Consider the following 21,454-nt stretch of genomic DNA (forward strand, 5'->3'; position numbering starts at 1 on the left):
CCACAAATGTTTGTTGGATTCTCCCATGTGCCTGGCACCATGGTAGCATGGCCTAGGGCATTAGCATATCCCAAAACACAGGTGTACTCCCTGCTTTCATAGGGCTTCCTGGCCAAGGGTGAGACTGACATGGACTCACACTAACGAATGAACCTTCTCAATCTGAAGCATATGCTCCTACAGGAAAACATAGGTCTTGTGAGACCTATGTTGTGAGAACAGGTCACCATCATCATCTCCATGGCTACAACCTTAATTTAAGCTACTGTCGTCACTCATTTGATTCACTGTAATAGCCACATAACATCTCCATCCATTCTTGCCTTTCTCCAATGTATTTTCCGTTATGTATCCCAAGTTATCTCTAAAAAGCACAATCTTATGTCACTCCAAGGTTGTGAGAGCAGGACTGGATTTACATGCAGAGGAACAGCTTTGCTGTGTAGTGCCTGTTTGGGGATGCAGTGTCCAGGTGGGAGTCCAAGCCCAACTTCCTTGTCTGGGACCCTCTTGGAGCAGCCCTTCTTCTCTCTGCTTCCTGACTTCTTTATGCAGTCCCCTTTCCTAGTATGGCTTTATCCTTTGATGGATTTTTCTACTTCCATCTTTGTATCTTCCTTTCCTCATTTTCCCAGTACTCAGAATGCTGCCAGCCCTTTCAAATTTGCCAAGCACATGTCCTTCCCCAAGAACACTTCTGAGATCCTGACACCCCCACATAGCAGTGTCTGATCAAATGGAAGCAGTAGCGAATTGCCCTGAACAGTCCACATGGCAACACATTTCCAAAACACAGTTACTCCATGCATATTTGCTGATTTCATGTTTTGGTCTTTATTCTCTACTTTTTTTTCTGCAGATGTAGTAGGTTCATGGTGATTTCTCCATGTTGTAAAAAGCTTTGTGAATAAGCGCTGGCCCCTGTGCCTAGGACCTAAAATAAATTAGGCAGGTGTTGCAGAGAACAATGAGAAATTGATTTTGCTCTTCTGGATTTTCTATTTCCTTTTTGTTTGATATTCATAGGAAATTGTGTTTGTTTAGGAGATCTGAATTTCTGGAGCAAGCAGAGGCTCATATCATTATATTTTTCTCTAACGTGCTAATTTGCTTGTCTGGGAAAAGGGGTAAGATGACACTCTGAAAACAACTGGCAGAGCGGCACCCAGGCATGCCCACACAGGGCGGCTCTCTTTGGCTCTCGCTGCTGCTGCTGCTACTCCTCCTCCTCCTCTTCTTCTTTCTTCTTTGTTCTTCTTTCTTCTCTCTTCTTTCTTTTTTCTTCTTTCTTCTCTCTTCTTTCTTTTTTCTTCTTCTTTCTCCCTTCTTTCTTTCTTCCTTTTCTTCTCTTCCTCCTCCTCCTCTTTCTCCTTCTCCTTCTCTGCCTCCTCTTCCTCCTACTTCTCCTCCTCCTCTCTCTGTCTCTGTCTCTCCGTCTTTTCCCTCTCCTTTCTCTTCTTTTCAAGCCATATGTCCTGATTTGTCTCATCCCCAGTTTCCATACATTGTCCAGGGATGACTATCCGCAGTGCCCCTGCCAGTCTCAAATGTATCATGATATGGGTGATAATGACACGATAATGATATGGTCACCTTCGTCTAAGGCCCTGCTCTCTCCTCTCTCTGCCTGGCACACTGACCGGCTGGCTCATGGTGTTTTCTCCGTCTGGCTTCCTCCAGTTGACCCACTCTTTTCATGTGCTCATCTCTGCCTATCACGAGACCATCTTTTCTCACCCAGGAAGGCATTGAGCAGAAGAAGAGGTATTCATCTGGGGTATGGTGTTGTTCAGAGGTGCCGATGGAGCCCTCCATCCAAAGCCCTCTCTCTCAGCCAGTTTCTACCAAGCTGGAAACCTGGGTTCAAGATTCATCCTTGTTTTGTCCTGAAGCATCACCCCACTCAGAATTCACATTCACATCCTCAGGAGGGGCAGAGGCTGCAGCCATCCTGTGCCCTCCCCACCCAGTCTGGATGCATCCCTCCCACCCGCAGCAGGGACTCCAGGTTGCAGGGGTGGCCTTGGGCATTGCTTGCCTGGTGCATGAGGAAGGCTGTCCAGTTCCGAATGCAGCCTGGTCCACACACAACTGTCCTCACCACCACCCGCTGCATTCAGTGATCATACAATCCCTTCTAGAAATCCCCACAGGCAGACTGCAGATGTCAGAACCCATTACTTTCCCCTTCGCACCTTACACCCATCACAAACTCATCCCAGTTAGCTTTGAGTTTAATCTATTGTTACTCAAGCAGACACAGGGTGCACAGGGTGTTATGGACTGGATATTTATGTCCCCTCACTCCCAAATCCATATGCTGATGCCCTAACACCAAGTGTAATGGTATTTGAAGGTAGGGGTATTGAAAGGTAATTGGGCTTAGGTGAGGTCATGAGAGTGGGGGCCCTATAATGGGATTAGTGTCCTTATAAAAGAGGAAGAGGCTAGATTCCTCTCCCTCTCCCCCTCCCTCCCTTCCTCTCTCTGTCTTCCTCTCTCTGTCTCTCTCTCTCTCTCTCTCTGTCTCTCTCTCTCAGCCATGTGAGGACAGAAGGAGAAGGTGTTCTTCTGTAAATGAGGAAGCTCGCACTGGGAACCAAATCTGCTGTACCTTGATCTTAGACTCCCAGCTCTAGAGCTGTTTAGAAATAAACGCTTGTTGTTTAAGGAGCCCAGTCAGGGTGATTTGTTAGAGCAGCTCAAGATGACTGGGACACAGGCCAGCAGTTCCCAGTGCCTGGAAGAGCAGTCTCTGGCACACAGGCCATTGGCTCAGGTTCTCTGTATCTGGAACAGTCTCTGTCACCCTCCTTCAGATGCTGCTAGAGTAGGGCCCAAGGTCACAGTGCAAGAGGTAGGGAGGGGGAGGTTACTTGTCCTGGTAAGTTGCCATTTTTGAAAGAAAGGTTACCCTAGAGAGAATAAAATGGAAGCACACAAGGCTAGTCTCCCATGCATGAAAATAGTCCCTGAAAAAGAGGAAAGGGTTCAACCAGGAAACCACAACCCAGTGCCACGATATTTAAAAAGGTATATTCACAAGGACTTTCTGCACCCCCTCCCTGTTTCCTGTGTGCTCTGCAGGCCGTCCTGCCCCCACACAGACACCTACAGAGGCCAGCACAAGGTAGACACGCAGGTTCCGGGCCTTTGTGGATCTCCACGCCCACATTCATTGCATCCACAAATTTGCAGTCAGGTGCCTGGGCTTTCGTTTCTATTTTTAATCTGGTAGTTGCATTGCTGAATGTCCTTGTTAGAGACTTTTATCACCTCAAAATGAATGCTTTCAGGGTGTTAAGTTATGCTCACTTGTATTATTTTGTTCTTCAATCACTTTTTTTGGAATGATCCCTTACATGTGTTGCAAATTCAGAATGTATATAACCAGTGTATCAGTTTTCTATGGCTGCCATTGCAAATTATCACAAACCTGGTGGCTTACAATAGAAATGATTCTCTCACAGTTCTGGAGGCCAGAAGTCCTAAATCAAGGTGTCAGCAGGGACTCAGTTCTCCTGAAGGCTCTAGGGGAGGACCTCTTCTTGCCTGTCCCAGCTTCTGGTGGCTCTAGGCATTTGCAGCTTGTGGATACCTCACTCCAACTTCTGCTTCCATCTTCACATGGCCTTCTCCTCTCTCTGGGTCTCTTTTCTGTATCTTTTACAAGGATGCTTATCATTGGATTTGGGGCCACTCAGTCCAGAGTGATCTCATCTTGAGATCCTTAACTTAATTACATTTGCAAAGCCCCCCATATTTTTTTTTCCAAATGAGGTCACATTCACAGATTCTGGGGTTAGGACTTGGACATATCTTTTGGGGGCCACCATTCAACCCGTTATGACCTTCAATTCAGATCATAGTATCTGTCACTGGTACCGCCATTCAGGCACACACAGACCAGTGTACCCAGATGTACAGCAGTGAGTGGGCCTTTTGTCCATTTAAAAGCTTTAATTATGTCATTTTGGGGTATGTGCAGAAGAAAATAGAGGCTCACCGAATATGTGAGTCAGCTCTTCTCCCCCGGAGCCATTCCACACCTCCTGGAAGTCGGCATCAGGAGATGTGTAGGGGCCCTTTATAGTTGGCACATTATCATGGTTCTCACGATGATTGGGGCTGGGGCTTGGCATTTGCTGGGTGGGCCGTTGCCATGGGTGAACAGTCCCATACAACAAAGAATCCTCCTGCCCCAAGTGCCAGTGGTACCCTGTTGAGATTCACTGATGTGAATTAGGAAGCATTATGGTACCATGAATGCTCTGAACCCAGTCCCCATGTGAAAAATAAAACTTTACCTGTCATGTTGAAGCGACACCTGCCCCTTCTTCTCTGAGGCAGACACTGCATGTCACCCGGAAGAATCGTATAGTAACTGCTTTAAAAGACACTTTAGTAGGGGGGCTTTGTGGGGGAAAAAATCTATGAAAGCCACCTGGTACTCTCCCAGCTGATCTTTACTGTTCTTCATCCCTCCTCAATCTCAGTGTGGCATCAAGAACCCTTCCTACAGTTTATGGGTAAATCAGAATTTTTGACAGAACGGCCTCATTTTTAACAGGACATTTTTATTTTTCAGAGACACTTATATTCTGCTCAATATAGCGAGCAGAAAGAAAAGGCCTTTTAAAGAAAAGGCCTTTTGTTCCCTTTTCAGCCTTTTTTCTGCCTTCTCAGAGCTCTACTTCCCGTCTTCACACACAGCAGAAGGTGCAAGGGAAGAGCCTGCTATCCAGGCCCTGGGAACATAAAACCCTTCATGAGTCTCTTGCTCCAAGCAGAAGGAAGTCATTTTTCTTTGCATTGTTCATCCTGGTCACTGGCATGGCCGGATCAGCCGTGGTCATGACCTGATCATCCTATGAGGCTCCTTGATTTCACTTCACCCACCTGCTGCTGGTGCTGGTTCCAGCTCACAAAGGGCCTCAGATCCCTTTCTTCAGGGATTGCTTCCTTCAACCGCCTGTACCCTTCTATAGGGCTCAGCCTTTGGAAGCCTTTAGAGCCACTACTGGACAGTTGCTCCCAGGAGGTGGGTCTCCCCAAATGCCAGTTCCCACCCAGTCAGGGGAGTCAGAGGCACCTGTGGCCCAAGGACCCCAGACTCCATTTCCAGCTCACATCTTCATGTCTTAATTCTAGACTTCTTGGGTTAATCAACTCCTCAGGTTGACTTGACCCTTGAGCCATGTTCATCCTTCCCCCCTTGCCCATCACAATGCTAGCTACCGTTTTTTGAGCACCTGCTCTGCACCTACCATTGTGCTAAGCTCTTACGTGTCTGTAACCCACATAAAGCCAGCCAGTTGTTCTGACCTTGAAGCCAGTCTCAGTACAGCATCACATTCCAACATATATTAGTCTTCCATCTAAAAATAACTGGAAATCCATTTAAATCTTTACTGTAATCTCTTTGAGGGAGAGAACTGTTGGGGCTCAGAAAATAATACCCCCAAATGAAGGCCTCAGCAGCAGCCTCAGAAGCAAAAGTTTTTCTCTGACTTTCTCACGCCCCCTGTCTCTCAGCCCCACTCTCCCCCGAGGCACCATAGAAACTAGGATTGTCTTCCCAAAGGTGGGTCATAGAAACCAGAACCTCTTTTCCCCCACAGAAATCCGGCCATAAAACCTAAAAATATTCCATGTAAAAACGGGCCATAAAGAAATTATCTGACCTACATTGTTTGACTATAGGTCATAAGGCCTTGATTCCAGAGAGGGTCTGCCCTGCACCCAGCAGGAAGGAACACTGCTCAGAGAGGCCAAGAAGAATCTAGACAGACAGGCCTGTCTGGGTTTCCCCACTTAGCCTGTTAACATTAGATCAGACCCTTCTCCTCCAATCATATTTCTACATGACTGTCCATTGTTTGCTAAACCTAAGCATAAAAATGGACAATTTCTCCTCTATTCGGGTCTTCATTCTGAAGGTACCTGTGTATGCATATTAAGTAAATTTGTATGCCTTTTCTCCTTTAATCAATCTTCCTCACTTCAGTGATTTTTTCAGTGAACCTTTAAGAAGCCAAAAGCCTTGGCCTCCACAGGGGATATCACTGGGGGATCGCTGTCCAGATAGGTAGTAAAATTTATTAAAATTCTCATAACCATATACCAATTAAAAGTAAAACAACTGTCTGTGTCTGTCTAATCCAAGGTCAGACGTGGAGCATTGTTTTAGCTCTAACAGGTCAATGTCTGTATTAGTCTCCTAGGTCTGCTGTAACAAAGCACCACAAACAGAGTGATGTGAAACAACAGAAAGGTATTGTCTCACAGTTCTGGAGGCTAGAAATTCAAGATCAAGGTGTCAGCAGGGCCGTGCTCCCTGTGAAGTCCATAGGGGAACCCGTCCTTGCCTCTCCCTGGCTGGTGATTTGCCATTGGTCTTTGACACTCCTTGGCCTGCAGCTGCATCACTCAAATCTTGCACCATCTCCCCGTGTGCATGTCTCTCTCTGCGTTCACATTTCTCCCTTTTTTAAGGACACCAGTCATTTTAGATGACAGCCCACCTGAATGACCTCATTTTAACTTGATTAGTCTGTAAACACCCTATAAAGTCCCGTGCTAAGGCACTAGAGGTTAAGACTTCAACATATCTTTTTGGGGAACCACAATTCCACCCATAATGGTATCTTACTAGATAGATGTGTAAAGTTTTTTGGAATCCAGGGGAAGAAACAAAAACCTTATGACAGGGAGTCAGGGAAGGCTTCCCAGGGGCCCTCATAGTGCTCACTGGGCTTTAAAGCATAACTGGGAGCTCACCAGGAGGAAAGGACAGGGGAGAGAGGGGAGCCAGGGGTCCCCCAGGCAGGAAGAATTAAATGTGTTCAGCACAGAGAAAAGCAAGAGCATGCTGTGTTGGGGGAAGAAAGAGAGCAACTTTGGAGACCAGGCACAGAGCACATTGTGGGTACAAAGGGGATGGGACTGGAAAGAACATGTGGGAAAAAACCCCAAAGGGAGGTTTACACCTTGTGTTCATTAGTTTGGGTCTTATCTGATTGTACAGAAAATGAGGAACCAATGAGGGATTTTCCACCAAAATCACCTGCATTGATTTTGTCCTCAACCTCAGAGTGACACCTTCTTAAATAAAATTTAAGCAAGACTTATTTTTATTTTTGAGACAGTTTTGCTCTTGTGACCCAGGCTGAAGTGCAATGGTGCGATCTCAGCTCACTGCAACCTCCGCCTCCCGGGTTCAAGTGATTGTCCTTCCTCAGCCTCCCAAGTAGCTGGGATTACAGGCATGCACCACCATGCCAGGCTAATTTTTGTATTTTTAGTAGAGGCAGGGTTTCACCATGTTGACCAGGCTAGTCTCGAACTCCTGACCTCAGGTGATCCTCCTGCCTCAGCCTCCCAAAGGGCTGGGATTACAAGTGTGAGCCACCATGCCTGGCCTAAGACTTTTTTTCAACAAAAGCTTAAGTGTAGTTTATTTATTAAAATGTTAATTATAGTCATCTTACTAAAACAAACAAACAAAAAAGAATACTTTGAAAAGAGTAAGGAGGGTGAATTGAATTAAGCCTGGGAAGCAGTTTGCAGGCCACTGTCCCAGGTGGGGTTCCTGGGAAGCAGACCTGGGTGGGAGGCTTGCACTGGAGGAAGCATGTTGATGGGAGCTCCCAAGGCACAGAGCTAGTGGGAGGGAAGAAAGCAGGATGGGGCAGAGGAAAAAGTTGGGCTGCGATGCAGCCACAGCAAAGGTCTCAGCCCATTTCACTGGAGGCTTAGAGCCCAGAAGAGCTGTCCCAAATCAGGATGAAAGGACATAGGTATTATGACCTTGTGTTGACCAGTCACTCGATATGGATGGCTCCTAGGAAGGGTGTGACCTTAGGCAAAGGCCACTCTTTGAGTGAGAGCAATCCTGGTGGAGGACAGTGGGGGACTCAGCTGTCATGTTGTCTTCAAAAACCCAGCCACTAACATCAAGCATGTTTAATAAGCTTATTAAGAGAAAAGCCAAAAAGATTAGGTATTTTATTAGAAATAGGTGAGCCTGAGAAAATAGTGAGACAATAGAGATCACTGAAGAAAGTTATAAATGAATGAGCACTGACAAAAGAGAAGGAAAGTGAGCTGAGTAATTAATTCATTCAACCACCTTTTCCTTTTTGGAAGTAGATTATCCAGAGCACAGAGACAAGCCATCCGGTCCTGTTGCTTCTTTGTTTCTGACCTATAGGAAGAAAGGCCAGAGAATAGGAAGAGAGGCAAAGGTAGTTTGAAGTCTTTACACTATTTGATAAAGCAACTAAATCAGTGTTAGCCAAGCAGGAGGAAAAGCTATAGACATTTTAATGTTTGCAAGAAAGCATTCAAAGGCTCTTAATAACCAGGTTGTGAGCCATGGGCAGTTGGAGAGCCTGGAAGCCCTCCTGTGGGAAGAAGCAAAGATCTTCCTGTAGCAAAAAAGAGTCCTGGGCTTACCTAAATAGCAACTGATAAAATTAAGACAGTTTTTAAAAATCATGACACATATGGCAATCTAGTGAATAGATAATCATTATATACTGTCATTTTTTAAAAGTGATTTATTAATAGAGAAAGAAATATTGACTCAGTGGTAGTGGTCAAGGAGCTCTGGATGGAGTGCTGATCTTGCTGCCCCCACTGTTTGCTTGAGAAGTTGTTTACATATTAGAATGATAGAGAAGAGGATTCAGGCTGAGGAAGGTAGGGCTCGTGCAAGAGCCAATGCAGGTGAGAGCATGTCAAATCTCAGCACTTAGCTTTCTGTTACCCCAATCTGGCCACCCCCCTGAATTCACACCATACCTTTCCTCCTACCTATGAAATGTAAGAAGCTCCTTGAGGCAAGGGCCTGTGTGTGTGCACGAGAGCCCCTAGCTCTGTTTTGCATAGTGAGTATGTCATAGTTGCTGATGGTTTGAATGAAGAAGCCATTCTGCAGCTTAACATGATGAGGCTGGAGGGCTGCAGAGAGGGGACTGTGGCTCAGGGAGCTTGTCATCCTGTTGGAAGTACATGTCAAAATTGGGTTCTCACCCTCGTTTGTATGACTCCGAAGTTAGAGCTCTATCTGTGTCACTCATGGTCAAAACCTTGTTTCCCCCACCTTCTGTGTGCCTAAAGGATTGGCACACATTGCAAGGCAGTCCTGCCACAATGCACTTCTAGAGTTAACTCAGACTTCACAGGCTAAGGGTGTATCCTCCACAAGACTCCAACCCCTCACACCCCAATTGCAAGCTCCAGGATTCCTAGGCCATTCACACTTCTGACCAATTGGCTACAAGTTTGGGGGTTTCCGCCATCCCAGCAGGTTCAACAGTTTCCTAAAACAACTCACAGAATGCAGGAAAGTGCTATCCTTACAGTTTTATCATATAAATGAGAGCCAGCCAAATGAAGAAACATAGAGGACAGGTCTGAGGGGCCCCAAACAGGAAGGTTTCATATCCTCAGAAGGCTTTGCCCTCCAGACACACCAACAAGATGTGCATCACCAACCAGGAAGTTCACCTGAGCTTTGGTGTCCAAGAATTTATTAGGCCTTATTATACAGGCATGGTTGATTGATTGATTGGTTGATGGAATCACTGGCCACATAATTGGACTCAATCTCCAGCTCCCCTTCCCTCCCTGGAGGTCAGGCTGACACCATGTGGCTCAAAGCTTCAACTCTCTGATTGCCCGGTTAGTCTTTCCAGCATTGCAGCCCCCATCCTGAGGCTAGCAGGGACCCACCGTGAATCACCTCATTAGTGTAGATTCAGGTGTAGTCTGAGGAACCCACAGTGAAGGACAAAGGCCATCCTAACTCTTGGGAAATTCCAAGGGTTTAAACACCCCCTCTGCAGAACCAAGAACAAAAACTCATCGAATTCTTTATGATACACCATCAGTAACCAGCAGTGGTGACATTGGTGGCAGGTGCTCCCTGTCCCCCAAGAACTTCAGGTTTGCCCCCCAGGAAAGAATGCACCACTGGTAAGAATCTGCCCAGCACCAGGCACCTCCCAAATAGCACATTTCAGGCTTAGAAAGCTCCCAAGGTCTTCCTTCCCTGAAGCTGAAATCTATCTTCCTATGAGGATATGTTGGGTGAAGAGTCTCTTAATGAATTTCAACCCCGAGGACCTCGAGTTAAACTTTCCTCCACCATGTCTACAACAGAAATTGGTTGCTTCTTAGAAGGAAATCTGAAAAAAAAAAATTGTGCAAGCAGAGTCCTGGAGAGTTTCACCAACTAGAATCATTAGCTGGATTTAGTCTGACCCCTCTCAGAGACTATGGGTGGGGGAGAAGCTGCAAGGCCGTGTCTGGCCTGATACAAATCTTATTCAACCCCTTGATATGGTGCGTTTACTTCTCATGTGGCTGGGAATCTCCCTCACCAGAGTCCCTTCTTTTTATTTTGAAATTATTTCATACTTTTTAAAAAGTTGGAAAAAAAAAAAGCAAAGCTAAGGACTCCCATATAGCTTTCTCCCAGATCCTCAATGGTTTAAATTTATCATTTTCTGTATTACCAGCTCAGTCTCTTCATAAGCAGACATACATGCATACACATACACAACTGTGCCCATTATCATTATTCTTTTTTCTGAACTATTTGAGAGCAAGTTGCAGCATTGCTGCCCCATCAGCAGAATGCTCCAGGGTTTATCTCCCCAAACAGGGACATTCTCCTACAGAAGATGTGCTGCATGCATCTAAATCAGGAAGTCAGCGTTGCTATAACACTACCTTCCACACCATAGATGCCATCCAGATTTTACCAACTGTCCCAGCAGTGTCTGTTTTTCCTGTCTGATCCAGGAGCACATATTGCACTTAGCTGTCATATCCCTTTAGTCTCCTTCAATCTGGGAGAGTTCCTAAATCCAAAAGAGTACAGGCCTTTTGTTCTATAGGTCCCTGAGGAGGCTCCTCATCCTGGGTCTGTGATCTCATGACTAGATCAGGCCACAGACTTATGGCAGAAAGATCTCAGCAACCTTGCTGCTCTCTTCTTGGTGCATCGAGACAGGAAGCCCACTGTGCTTACCTGTTCCACCACTAGGGATGTAAACCATGATGATCGGTTGTTTGTATCTGCCAGGTTTTTTTGTGCATTTGATTAGTACATTCTGAGGCTGAATGCACTGAGACCATGTCAATATCCTATTCATCATCAAACCTCCACCCTCCAGCTTCATCACCCATTGATGAATCCTGCCTGAATCAACCAACACTGAGTTCGTTGCCAAATGGTGACTTTCTATTTCCATCCTTTCTTCTACATTTATTTCTTGGCATTCTACACAAGGAAGAGTATTTTCTTCTTCCCCAATTATTTATCTGTCTTAGATTCTATTTTATTTGGCAGGATGTAACTCATTCCTATCATATATTTTAATACTTAAGTTATCCTAGATGTGGCCCATGTGAGTTCCTTCAGGCTAATTCTGATTTGTTGTTATGTGTCCCCAATGTTCTCTAAACACTTTGTTTTTATATGGCACAAAATAACGTTCCAGGCACATCTTGTACTTTTCCTCCTAGCGCTGGAATCAGCCATTTCTGCAAGGAGCTTTGGATTCTTTAAGTGGAGAAGGATATTTGAAAACTGCAACTTGGTGCTGGCGTGTGCAATCACTATGGGCTGTCACTGCTTCTTTTTTTTTTTTTTTTTGAGACAGTCTCGCTCTGTTGCCCAGGCTGGAGTTCAATGGCGCAATCTCTGCTCACTGCAAGTTCACGCCTCAGCCTCCCAAGTAGCTGGGACTACAGGCATCCGCCACCACACCCGGCTAATTTTTTTGTATTTTTTAGTAGAGATGGGGTTTCACCATGTTAACCAGGATGGTCTCGATCTCCTGACCTCGTGATCCGCCCACCTCGGCCTCCCAAAGTGTTGGGATTACAGGTGTGAGCCACTGTGCCCGGCCGGGCTGTCACTCCTTCTAAGTCCTTTCCATAAATGAAGCTCAATTTCTCTCTCTCTCTCTCTCTCTGTGTGTATGTGTGTGGTTTGTGTATCTCTTTCTATCTATAAAACCATGAGTCACATCTGTACTTCCAATTCCAATCCCTCACCTCCAAAGATTTCAAAAATGATGAGATAGGTTGGCTAGACTCTCTAGGCTCCCCATCTCCATAAGAGTTTCCCATTATCCTCAATACATTTACTTCTTTGCTCACTCCCCCTGTTTGGTTACTTCTTTGCTTACTCCCCCTGTTTGGTTCTTTGCTCACTCCCCGTTTGGTTACAATCTCCTAATCACTCCAACCATCTCTTTTGGCCCAACTCCTTTGACCCCTGACCCTGCCACCACCTCCAAAGGAAGGAAAAAGAAAAGAAGATAGAAAGGTAGAGAAAGAGAAAAATAGAATGAATTTTGCTTTGTTTTCCCAGTCTGGTTTACAGAGCACCAGTCTGTGTAGGAGACTGCTGTGTCAAAATAAGGCTAATATTTTGTTGTTTGGGGGGCTATTTTTTTTGTTTGTTTGTTTTTTAGTATTTACCTTGGGCCAAGCACCGTTTTACAGAGTTTTATCTAATTTAATCCTCATAAAAGCATTCCAAATTGGTACTATTATTTTGTCCATATTCTAGATGAGAAAACCAAATCCAGAGAACTTTAGTATGTACCCACGCATATCCAGCTGGGTGGTGGTGGTGGGTAGATGGGGCATTGCTGCAGCCTGGCACCAGGGCTTGTGCTCCTGGCTGTTGCTAGTCTGCATTTCAGTTATCCATGACTTAAAAGGTGCTCTCTGCTCCCCAACTCTCTCCCATTTGCAGAGAACACAGACTTGTTAATAAAATAGCACAAATATTTCAAAAATAATGGGATAGCTTGGCTAGACTAATCTTTCTCCAGATAACAATGATGAAATCTGGACAAAATATAAAAGGCAACTCTCTGCAAGCACTGGTGAATGCCCATAGCAAGCACAAACTAAAAGGAAACCTGCTCTTGAGAGCTAAACTGTGATGAATGAGATCTGCAAGTTTGTGGCTTTTTGCCTGAGAGAACTTTCCAGTCTGGAAGAGGGCTCCAGGGGCAAAAATCTGCAGCCTGACTAGCTTAAAGTGTCCGAGGATACAATATGAGATTGGCAGAGCAGCAAGAAGATTAGCAGAAAATCATGGAGAGAGTAAGCCCCAAAATAAAACATTAATTTTTAAAAATAATTTATAGAAGCAAATTTCTAAAATTTATAAATTTGAAATTTATAAACAACTTAGAAATAAATTTAACAAAAGACCTGTACAATATATATGTTGAAAATGATAAAACGTTACTAAAAGAAAATAAAGAAGACGTAAATAAATAGAGAGATATACCATGTTCATGTATTACAGGCATCAATGCTGTTAAGATGCCAATTCTGGCCAGGTGCAGTGGTTCATGCCTATAATCCCAACACTTTGCAAAGCCAAGGTAGGAGGATCACTTGAGGCCCAAGAGTTCAAGTCCAGCCTGGTCAACATAGCATGACCCAAACTCTATAAAAATTTAAACATTAAAAAAAATGCCAGTTCTCTCCCATTAAGCTATAGATTTAACACAGTCCCACTCATAATGCAGCAGACTTTTTAAAAAGAAAGTGGCCAGCTGATTCTAACATTTATGTGGACATGCAAAGACCTAGCCCAATAATCTAGGGGATGGGGAACAGCAGAAGACTTAACCCTATTTGACTTCAAGATCTCATGTAAAGCTACAGTAATGCAGACAGTGTGGTTGACGTTGGTACAGTATAGACAAAGATCAATAGAAAAGAAATGAGAGTTCAGAAATAAATCTAGATGGCCAAATGATTTTTGACAAAGAAAAGCAATTCATTTGGGAAGGGAAAGTCAACAACCAATGCTGAACAACCATAGATCTATATTTTTGAAAATGAATACCATATACAAAAATTAATTCACAATAGATCACAAAACTAAAAATTAAAACTATGAAGCTTATAAAAGAAAACACAGAATATCTTCATGACCTGGAGGCAGGCAAAGATTTCTTAGGATACAGAAAACGCTAACCATGAAAGAAAATTTTGACAAGTTAGACTCTGTCAGAAGACATTGATTAGGCAATGCAGAATAGGCACACTACAGACCTGGAGAAAATATTCATAAAATACATCATACAAAATACTTTTATCTAGAATGTATAAAAGTCTCATACAACTCTCCTGCAAATCAAAACACAACAGAAAAAATGGGGAAAAGATTCAAACAACCACTTTAAAAAGGAAGGTATATGAATGGCTTATAAACACATGAAAACGTGTTCAATATCATTAGTCATCAGAGAGATGCAAATTACAAGCACAATGAGACACTACGCACCCACTGAGATGGCTAATATTAAAAAGACTGACAACACCAAATGTTAGTGAAGATGTGGTGTAACAGAAGTCTCATGTCACAGGAGAAATATAAAATGGAATAATCCTGACAGTTGCTCATAAAGTCAGACATACATCTATCTTTGATCCAGCAATTCCTCTTCTCAGCATTTATCCACAGGAAATCACAACATATATTCACAAAAATATTTGCACATTAATGTTCATAGTAGTTCAATTCACAATAGCCAAAAATTAGAAATAGTCCAGGTGTTTGGAAGCAGAGGACCGAATCAACATGTTGTGATTCATTTACAAAGTAGAACATTACCAATCGATAAATAGGAACGAATTTCTGATATATGCAACAACATGATGGATCTCAGACATTATGCTGAGTGAAAAAAGACACAAAAAAAGTGTATGCTAAATGATTCCATTTATATGAGGTTCTAGAACAGGCAAAACCAATTGAAAGTGGTGGGGGTAGGGTAAGGTTGTCTGGAGAGGTGGGAGGGAGTGGGCCATGAGGGTGGACTGAGAAGGGATATGGGGGAGTTTTCTGGGGATCTGGAAAGTTCTATACCTTAATTGGTATGTGGGTTACACAGTTGTATTCATGTGTCAAAATTGTATAGCTACAATTTATGCATTTCAATGTATATAAATTTTACATTTAAAGAAGAACTGTAAAAAAATAATAGTTGAGTCACTGTTGGGGAGTGGGTGGTGATATCGATGAAGCAAGAAGGCAGAAGGTTGGTAATTGTTGAGGCTGGGTGATGCATACATGGGGGTTTATTATACTCTTCTGTTTACTTTGTATATGTTTGAGATTTTTGATAATCAACAGCACAGGGGTTCTAGCCCTGAGGAAATTAGATATTAGCCAAGTAGGTTTCAGCTGGAGCAGGAGAGGACTGTAAGTTCAAAAGCACCAGTGGTGGGGGCTCCAGGAGGGACTTGGGAGTGACGCGGGGGCTCTGAGTAATGCATTATTCAGGATGACAGTGGACAGAGCAGGGCAGAAGATCAGGGACAGGAGAAATGGGTAGAGAGGATGACAAAATGGTTGACTTCACGGGCTTGCACTCCTCCCCCAACCAGATGTCCCTCTCACTGTAGGAGTGCCACTGATCCCAGTCTTCATCCCCTCCAGGGCTTCAATTCTGATTCCTGCACTGGTTAGTTACAACTGCTCACAGGTGCATTCCGTGCCTCTGTTTCCCCATCTATCTCATAGAGCAGTCATCACCCTCTGTGCCAGGCATTTTCTTTCCTAATGGGGAAGGGATTTTTCAGGCTGAGGGTCTTCTAGTTTCACAACTCCCTGGAGTCCAGAAGGGCTAGCAAGAGGCAGTTAGCCCGAGACAGATGGGTGCCCAGGCAAGCAAATAACTGGGCATTCCTTCAAACCAGGATTATCTAAATATTAGCATGACATTTTCCTAGTGGAGAGAGAAAGAAATTTATTTACTTCTGAGAAAAATAATATGCCTCCTTCTTTTCATTCCAATTAAGGAACTGATTACAGTTGATTGACTAAATTAGAAACTGTCTTGGGAGGCATGTTAAGAAAATGTAAAATCTAAATAATCAAGTGCCTCTCCTCTTTTTGGTTTGACAGCAACCTATTATGCATTATTTGGTCTTTAGGCTGATGTAGGCTTGGTGGCATGCACATTGCAGACATATCCAACAGAGATAGGTTGGTGCCTTCGGGTTTTTAAATTTATATCCCAGAGGACTCTCTGCTCTGTCAGGAGTGAGCTCAATTCACCAACAATATGTGGAACTACATGAGAAACCTGAGTTAAAATGGCACCAAAGTCCGGGCACGGTGGCTCACGCCTGTAATCCCAGCACTTTGGGAGGCCAAGGCAGGCAGATCACTTGAGGTCACGAGTTTGAGACCAGCCTGGCAAACATGATAAAACCCCATCTCTACTAAAAATACAAAAATTATCCAGGCGTGGTGGTGCATACCTGTAGTCCCAGCTACTCAGGAGGATGAGGCAGGAGAATGGCTTGAACCTGGGAGGCAGAGGTTGCAGTGAGCCGAGATCACATCACTACACTCTAGCCTGGGTGACAGAGCGAGACTCCATCTCAAGAAAAAAAAAATGGCACCAAAGTGATTTCAGAACTAGGCAGGGCCTTACAGATGGACTTCTAGGCTGCTGCCCGGTTGGCCCACCTGTTAATCCATCTCTGGCTCTAGGTCAGGAAGCTGTGGCATCAGGCTGGGAGACAGGCAGTCTGTTAACCTCTGGTTAACAAGAAAGCAGGAACAAGAGGGCACCTGGTTTCTTGCCAGCACTCATTTCTTGTGTCCCTGCTCATGTGGGGATTGTGGCACTTAATCCTTCCAAGTGAATCTTGTCCTTATCTTCTCCAGCCCCACCACTCCATGAATCAGCTTGGCCTAGTAGAAATCCTCAGAGTCTAGTGTCCCAGGATTCCAAATCCCAGTTTAATTCTGTGGGTTGTGGGACTTATATTAGTTTCTCCATCAGCCACACAGGATGGTAACACCTGCTTCCCTGTGTTGTGTGGATTCAATGAAATCATGTCTGCAAAGGGCCTAGCAGTGCCTGGTGCAGGAGCTCAGCGATGCTGGCTAAATTACAAACCACTCAGAAGGTCTGCTGTTCACATGGTGGATGTTCCGTAATTATTAATTGGTTAGATTGTAATGAGGTGCAGAAGCAAATTTTTGGTATTCTCTGCCTCTTTGCATTTTCTCCTTCACTTCTGCTCTCTCGGTTCCTCTATCTCTGCCTCATTTCACCGATTTGTCAATTTATCAGATAGAGCCCATTGTGTACAAATCTTCCCCTAAGTGCTAGAGAATCAGAGACAAATCGAACATGAAGACAGCATCCCACCCTAGAGAATCACACTTTTCGGGTCTCTGTGAGAATTATGGGAGCCCAAAGGTGGACACCCCTGAGTCATGCCTCTCTCTTCTCCTCTGCAGGAGATCATCACCTCCATCCTGCTGAGCGGGCGGATCGGGCCCAACATCCAGTTGGCTGAGTGCTATGGGCTAAGGCTGAAGCACATGAAGTCCGATGAGATCCACTGGCTGCACCCACAGATGACGGTGGGTGAGGTGCAGGACAAGTATGAGTGTCTGCACGTGGAAGCCGAGTGGAGGTAGGAGTGGATTCCTGGGCTCTGGAAGTGGGAAGGAGAGGAATTTAGGGTGGGGAGGCCCTGGGAGTTCCTCCCTTAGAGCACTCCCCTGCCTCAGAAACTTCTAGCAAACCTAAGTGGCATTCTAGGCTTAGTCTTCCTCCAGTATCAAGTGTATGTATTTTCCAGGACCTAACCTGGGCTTCATAGACTATCCCCATCCCAGAGCAGACACCTAAAGATAACCCTAAACGGGATGCTGACAGTGCTAGGGGAAAAGAGAGACAGAAGGGTGGGGAGGATGGAAAGCCCAGGTCCAGGGCTAGCCTGTGAACCTAAGAGAAACAGCTGCCATGAGAGAGAAAGGTGGAGAGTCAGGGATAGCTCAGACTACCACCTGCCAGCCACCTCCCTGTTTATGGTCCCCTGCCCAACCACAGAGGAGGGAAAGAGAAAAACCAGCCCTGAATGAGTGGCCACAAGACTCATGGGCAGCCATTCCCTTTGCACTGGGGGATGGGCTTGTTTCTGCCCTTGGGGTCCTACTCCTTTCTTCAGCCACCAGCTTCTCTGTGTCAACCAGAGCCTCAATGTCCTGTTGCAGGTATGACCTTCAAATACGCTACTTGCCGGAAGACTTCATGGAAAGCCTGAAGGAGGACAGGACCACACTGCTCTATTTTTACCAACAGGTAAAAAGTGCTTTATCTTCTTGCCCCGAGGCTCCCTTTGCACCTTAAATGCCAAGCATGAACCATTCTCTCCTAGGGAGATGGAAAGACAAAGCCCAGATTATGGAGGGCCCAGGCTAGGAAGCTTCTCTTGAAGAAGGTCCTTGGTCTATGGTCAGCGGCTCCAACCCTGCTTTTCTCTCAGTATTTAAGCACTGGCTAAACCGCCCATGTGCTCCCAGCTCCTCTTGGACTTTTCTGGTGGCCCAGGAGACCTGGCTAGTGAAGCAGCGAGAGTGGGTCCAAGATGAATCCTGCAGTGCTTACTACGCAGCTCTGCAGACTGTTGTCCACTAATCTAGCTCTGCCATTCACTAATCTGATAGCCTGGGAGACCTCATTTACTTGCATGAAGCTGTTTCCTCTGCTATAAAATTATTATGGGAGTCATAATAATAACACCTACTTTATAGGGTTGTTGTAGGGACCAAATGGTATCACTGGCTGCTAAATTGACTCTCCAAAGAAAAATTCCCTTACATGTAGCACTTACCTATTTATTTATTTATTTATTTATTTATTTATTTATTTATTTATTATTTCAATGGGTTTTTTGGGAGAACAGGTGGTGTTGGTTACATGAATAATTTCTTTAATGGTGATTTCTGAGATGTTGGTGCACCCATCACCCAAGCAGTGTACACTGTACCTAATGTGTAGTCTTTTATCCTTCACCCCTTCCCACTCTTTCCCCACAGTCCCCAAAGTCATTCTTAGGCCTTTGTATCATCGTGGTTAGCTCACACTTATGAGTGAGAACATACAATGTTGGTTTTCCATTCCGGAGTTAATTTACTTAGAATAATGGTCTCCAACTCCATCCAGGTTGCTGTAAATGCCATTATTTCATTCATTTTTATGGCACTTGCCAGTTTCTATGGTGTAAATGCCACCCCCCTCCTCAGCCTATTTCAAACTACCAATAGGATACCTACTTGGCTTACAAAACTTCTGAAAACTTAATAACCAGCTCTTAGCAGCTATTTTGAGCATCTCAAACTTCCTGGACAGAATGCGTATGGAGTGCCAAGCTCAGCACCAGGTGCAGAGCAAAGCACAGCATCAGCAGGAGTGGCCATTGTTGTTTTCTGTCTGGTCTTAGTTCCTTCCAAGATCTCCCTCCTGGTTTGCTAGAGACTGAGCTAGACTTTTCTTGGCCTGTGAATGACATTTATCACTACTTACCAGCAGGGCTTTGGATACATTAGTGACTCCTTGCAAAATCTCAGTTTCCTTCTATCCAAAATGGGGGGCGGGGAGGGGAATCTGAACTTCCTGCCTATGGAGCAGGGAGAGAATGCCTGTAAAAGCACCTCAAAAACCTCACAGGCTTGGCCTGTGGAGGCACAAGCACCCCTTCCCCTCGTGCTCTCCATCCCTGCTCCATGCTTGTTTGTGGTGGGGTGGGTGGCTATCACTCAGGGAGGCAGAATGAGGCCCTTCATCTTCTGAGGCCTCTGTGCAGGGAAGTGGGAGGTGAAGGTGCAAGTCTAATGCTTGAACTTTCTCCCCACCAGCTCCGGAACGACTACATGCAGCGCTATGCCAGCAAGGTCAGCGAGGGCATGGCCCTGCAGCTGGGCTGCCTGGAGCTCAGGTATGTGGCCTTGAGGCCTCTGCCGGGAGGGCACTGTGCTGAGCTCTGGGCCGGCCCGGCCTTTCCCCATGTCCAAGATGGGAAGCAGGAATGAGTGTGTGGGAGCCAGGAAGGGGAGAGGTGGTGACCAGCAGCAGGTGAGGCTCTGAGGGGCTGGGTGTTGGGTCCTCAGGATGGCAGGGGTAGGGGGGCCAGCCCCCTCCCTAGTCTCACTCTCCTGGCTTCCATTGCTGCCACTGCTCTTGCCTGCAGGCTGCTGGCTTCTTCCATCTGTCAACCACTTTTGCTGCTGTTCAAGCGATTCAGCAGATGTTTCTTGAGCACCAGACTAGGATCTGGGGGACATTCGAGCCTAGAGATGTCTATCTGTGTTGCCCATTGCTGTATCCCCATCTCCAGTAGGCACTTGATCAATATGTGTAGAATTAGTGCATCATCCAGAGAGGCCCTCACACTTCCATGTTGGGGAGGTGACAGATGTGTATACAATTAATCATAATACGAGGCAGAATGAGGATGGCACCAACTTCCATGTAGGAGCCATTCATCCTGTCCGAGAGCATCAGCAAGAGGGTATCTGAATTGCCACTGGAAGGAGGAGAAAGATTTCAATCAGCAGAGAACAGGGGTCAGGGGAGATACACTCCAGGCTCAGGGATCAGTGGAAGGAAAAGCATAGACTGGAGAATTGTGAGCTTGGAGGGATAAGTTGGGGCTGATGGTGGAAGACACCATCGGGACAATATCAGTCCAATGATATCATTAGAATGACATTGTTAGAATGATAGTCTAAAAAAACAGGCCTTATTCTTGGCTGCCAGGAGGTCATTGCCATTCAGGACTGAGGAGGGTGATGTGGCTGACCTGTGCTCTAGCCCTGTCTTGACCAGGGCAGCGCCATTGAGTTTCACCATCCCCTGCCTCTTCACCCTCTCCTTCCCTTCTCTCTACCCCTTCTCTGTCTTAGAGCGGTGGTTTTAACATCTGCTTGCGAATCAAAATCACCTGGGAGCTTAATAAACCGAGATGTCCTGGCCCTACCCTTGGGAGATTTGATTTGGCAGGCCTGGGTGGGACCTTATCCTAGGCGTTTTTGACCAGCCCCCCAGGTGACCTGAATGCCATTAGACATATGGGTTGATGGGAGGACTTTCATGGTGACTGCCAGGGAAATCGTTGACCAAGGATTACTTCCTGTTTTCTGGAACTGCATTTCCAGAGCCTTATCTGTGACCTCATGGTTAATAGAGAGTAGAACTCTGCTGCCACTTCTACGGAGCTGGCTGGGGCACACTGGGGAATTCTGGCCCCATTGTGATTCTCAGTCAGAGAGAATGCTGAGGAGTCCTCCAGTGGGGGCGGTGGGATGGGAAAGGGAGAGTCCCACTTTGATTTCAGCATCTGAGGCTGTTGGTATTAGCGACAGAATAGGTCAAGGGCAGCTTCGAGGGCTTCACATTTCGTGACTTTGTCTCAAGAAGCAAGGGAGCATTCAAGTCTTCTGTACAGAGGAGGCCTGTGGTCCCTGCAGCTGCTTAGAAGGCAGCCCAGCTCACTGCCATTAGTAATAATCATGATAGCTCAGTGCTGGCAGACCAGGGGCAGTCTGCAAAGTTTATTTTATTATCTGTGCCTTTTATCCCTTCTCAGACTA

General features: G+C 45.4%; 1 protein-coding gene across 12 annotated transcripts in view; it reads left to right on the top strand.

Annotated features, from left to right (window-relative positions):
• PTK2B (protein tyrosine kinase 2 beta) overlaps positions 1-21,454 on the top strand; it is a 149,440-nt gene that overhangs the window by 92,009 nt on the left and 35,977 nt on the right. For all 12 annotated transcript variants that reach the window (XM_063726355.1, XM_063726353.1, XM_063726354.1 and 9 more), the window contains 3 exon segments: positions 17,315-17,493; positions 18,077-18,164; positions 19,721-19,800. In XM_063726355.1, coding sequence (XP_063582425.1) covers positions 17,315-17,493; positions 18,077-18,164; positions 19,721-19,800 — 347 coding nt within the window.

Source organism: Pongo abelii, chromosome 7 (assembly GCF_028885655.2).
Source record: "Pongo abelii isolate AG06213 chromosome 7, NHGRI_mPonAbe1-v2.0_pri, whole genome shotgun sequence".
NCBI lineage: Eukaryota > Metazoa > Chordata > Mammalia > Primates > Hominidae > Pongo > Pongo abelii.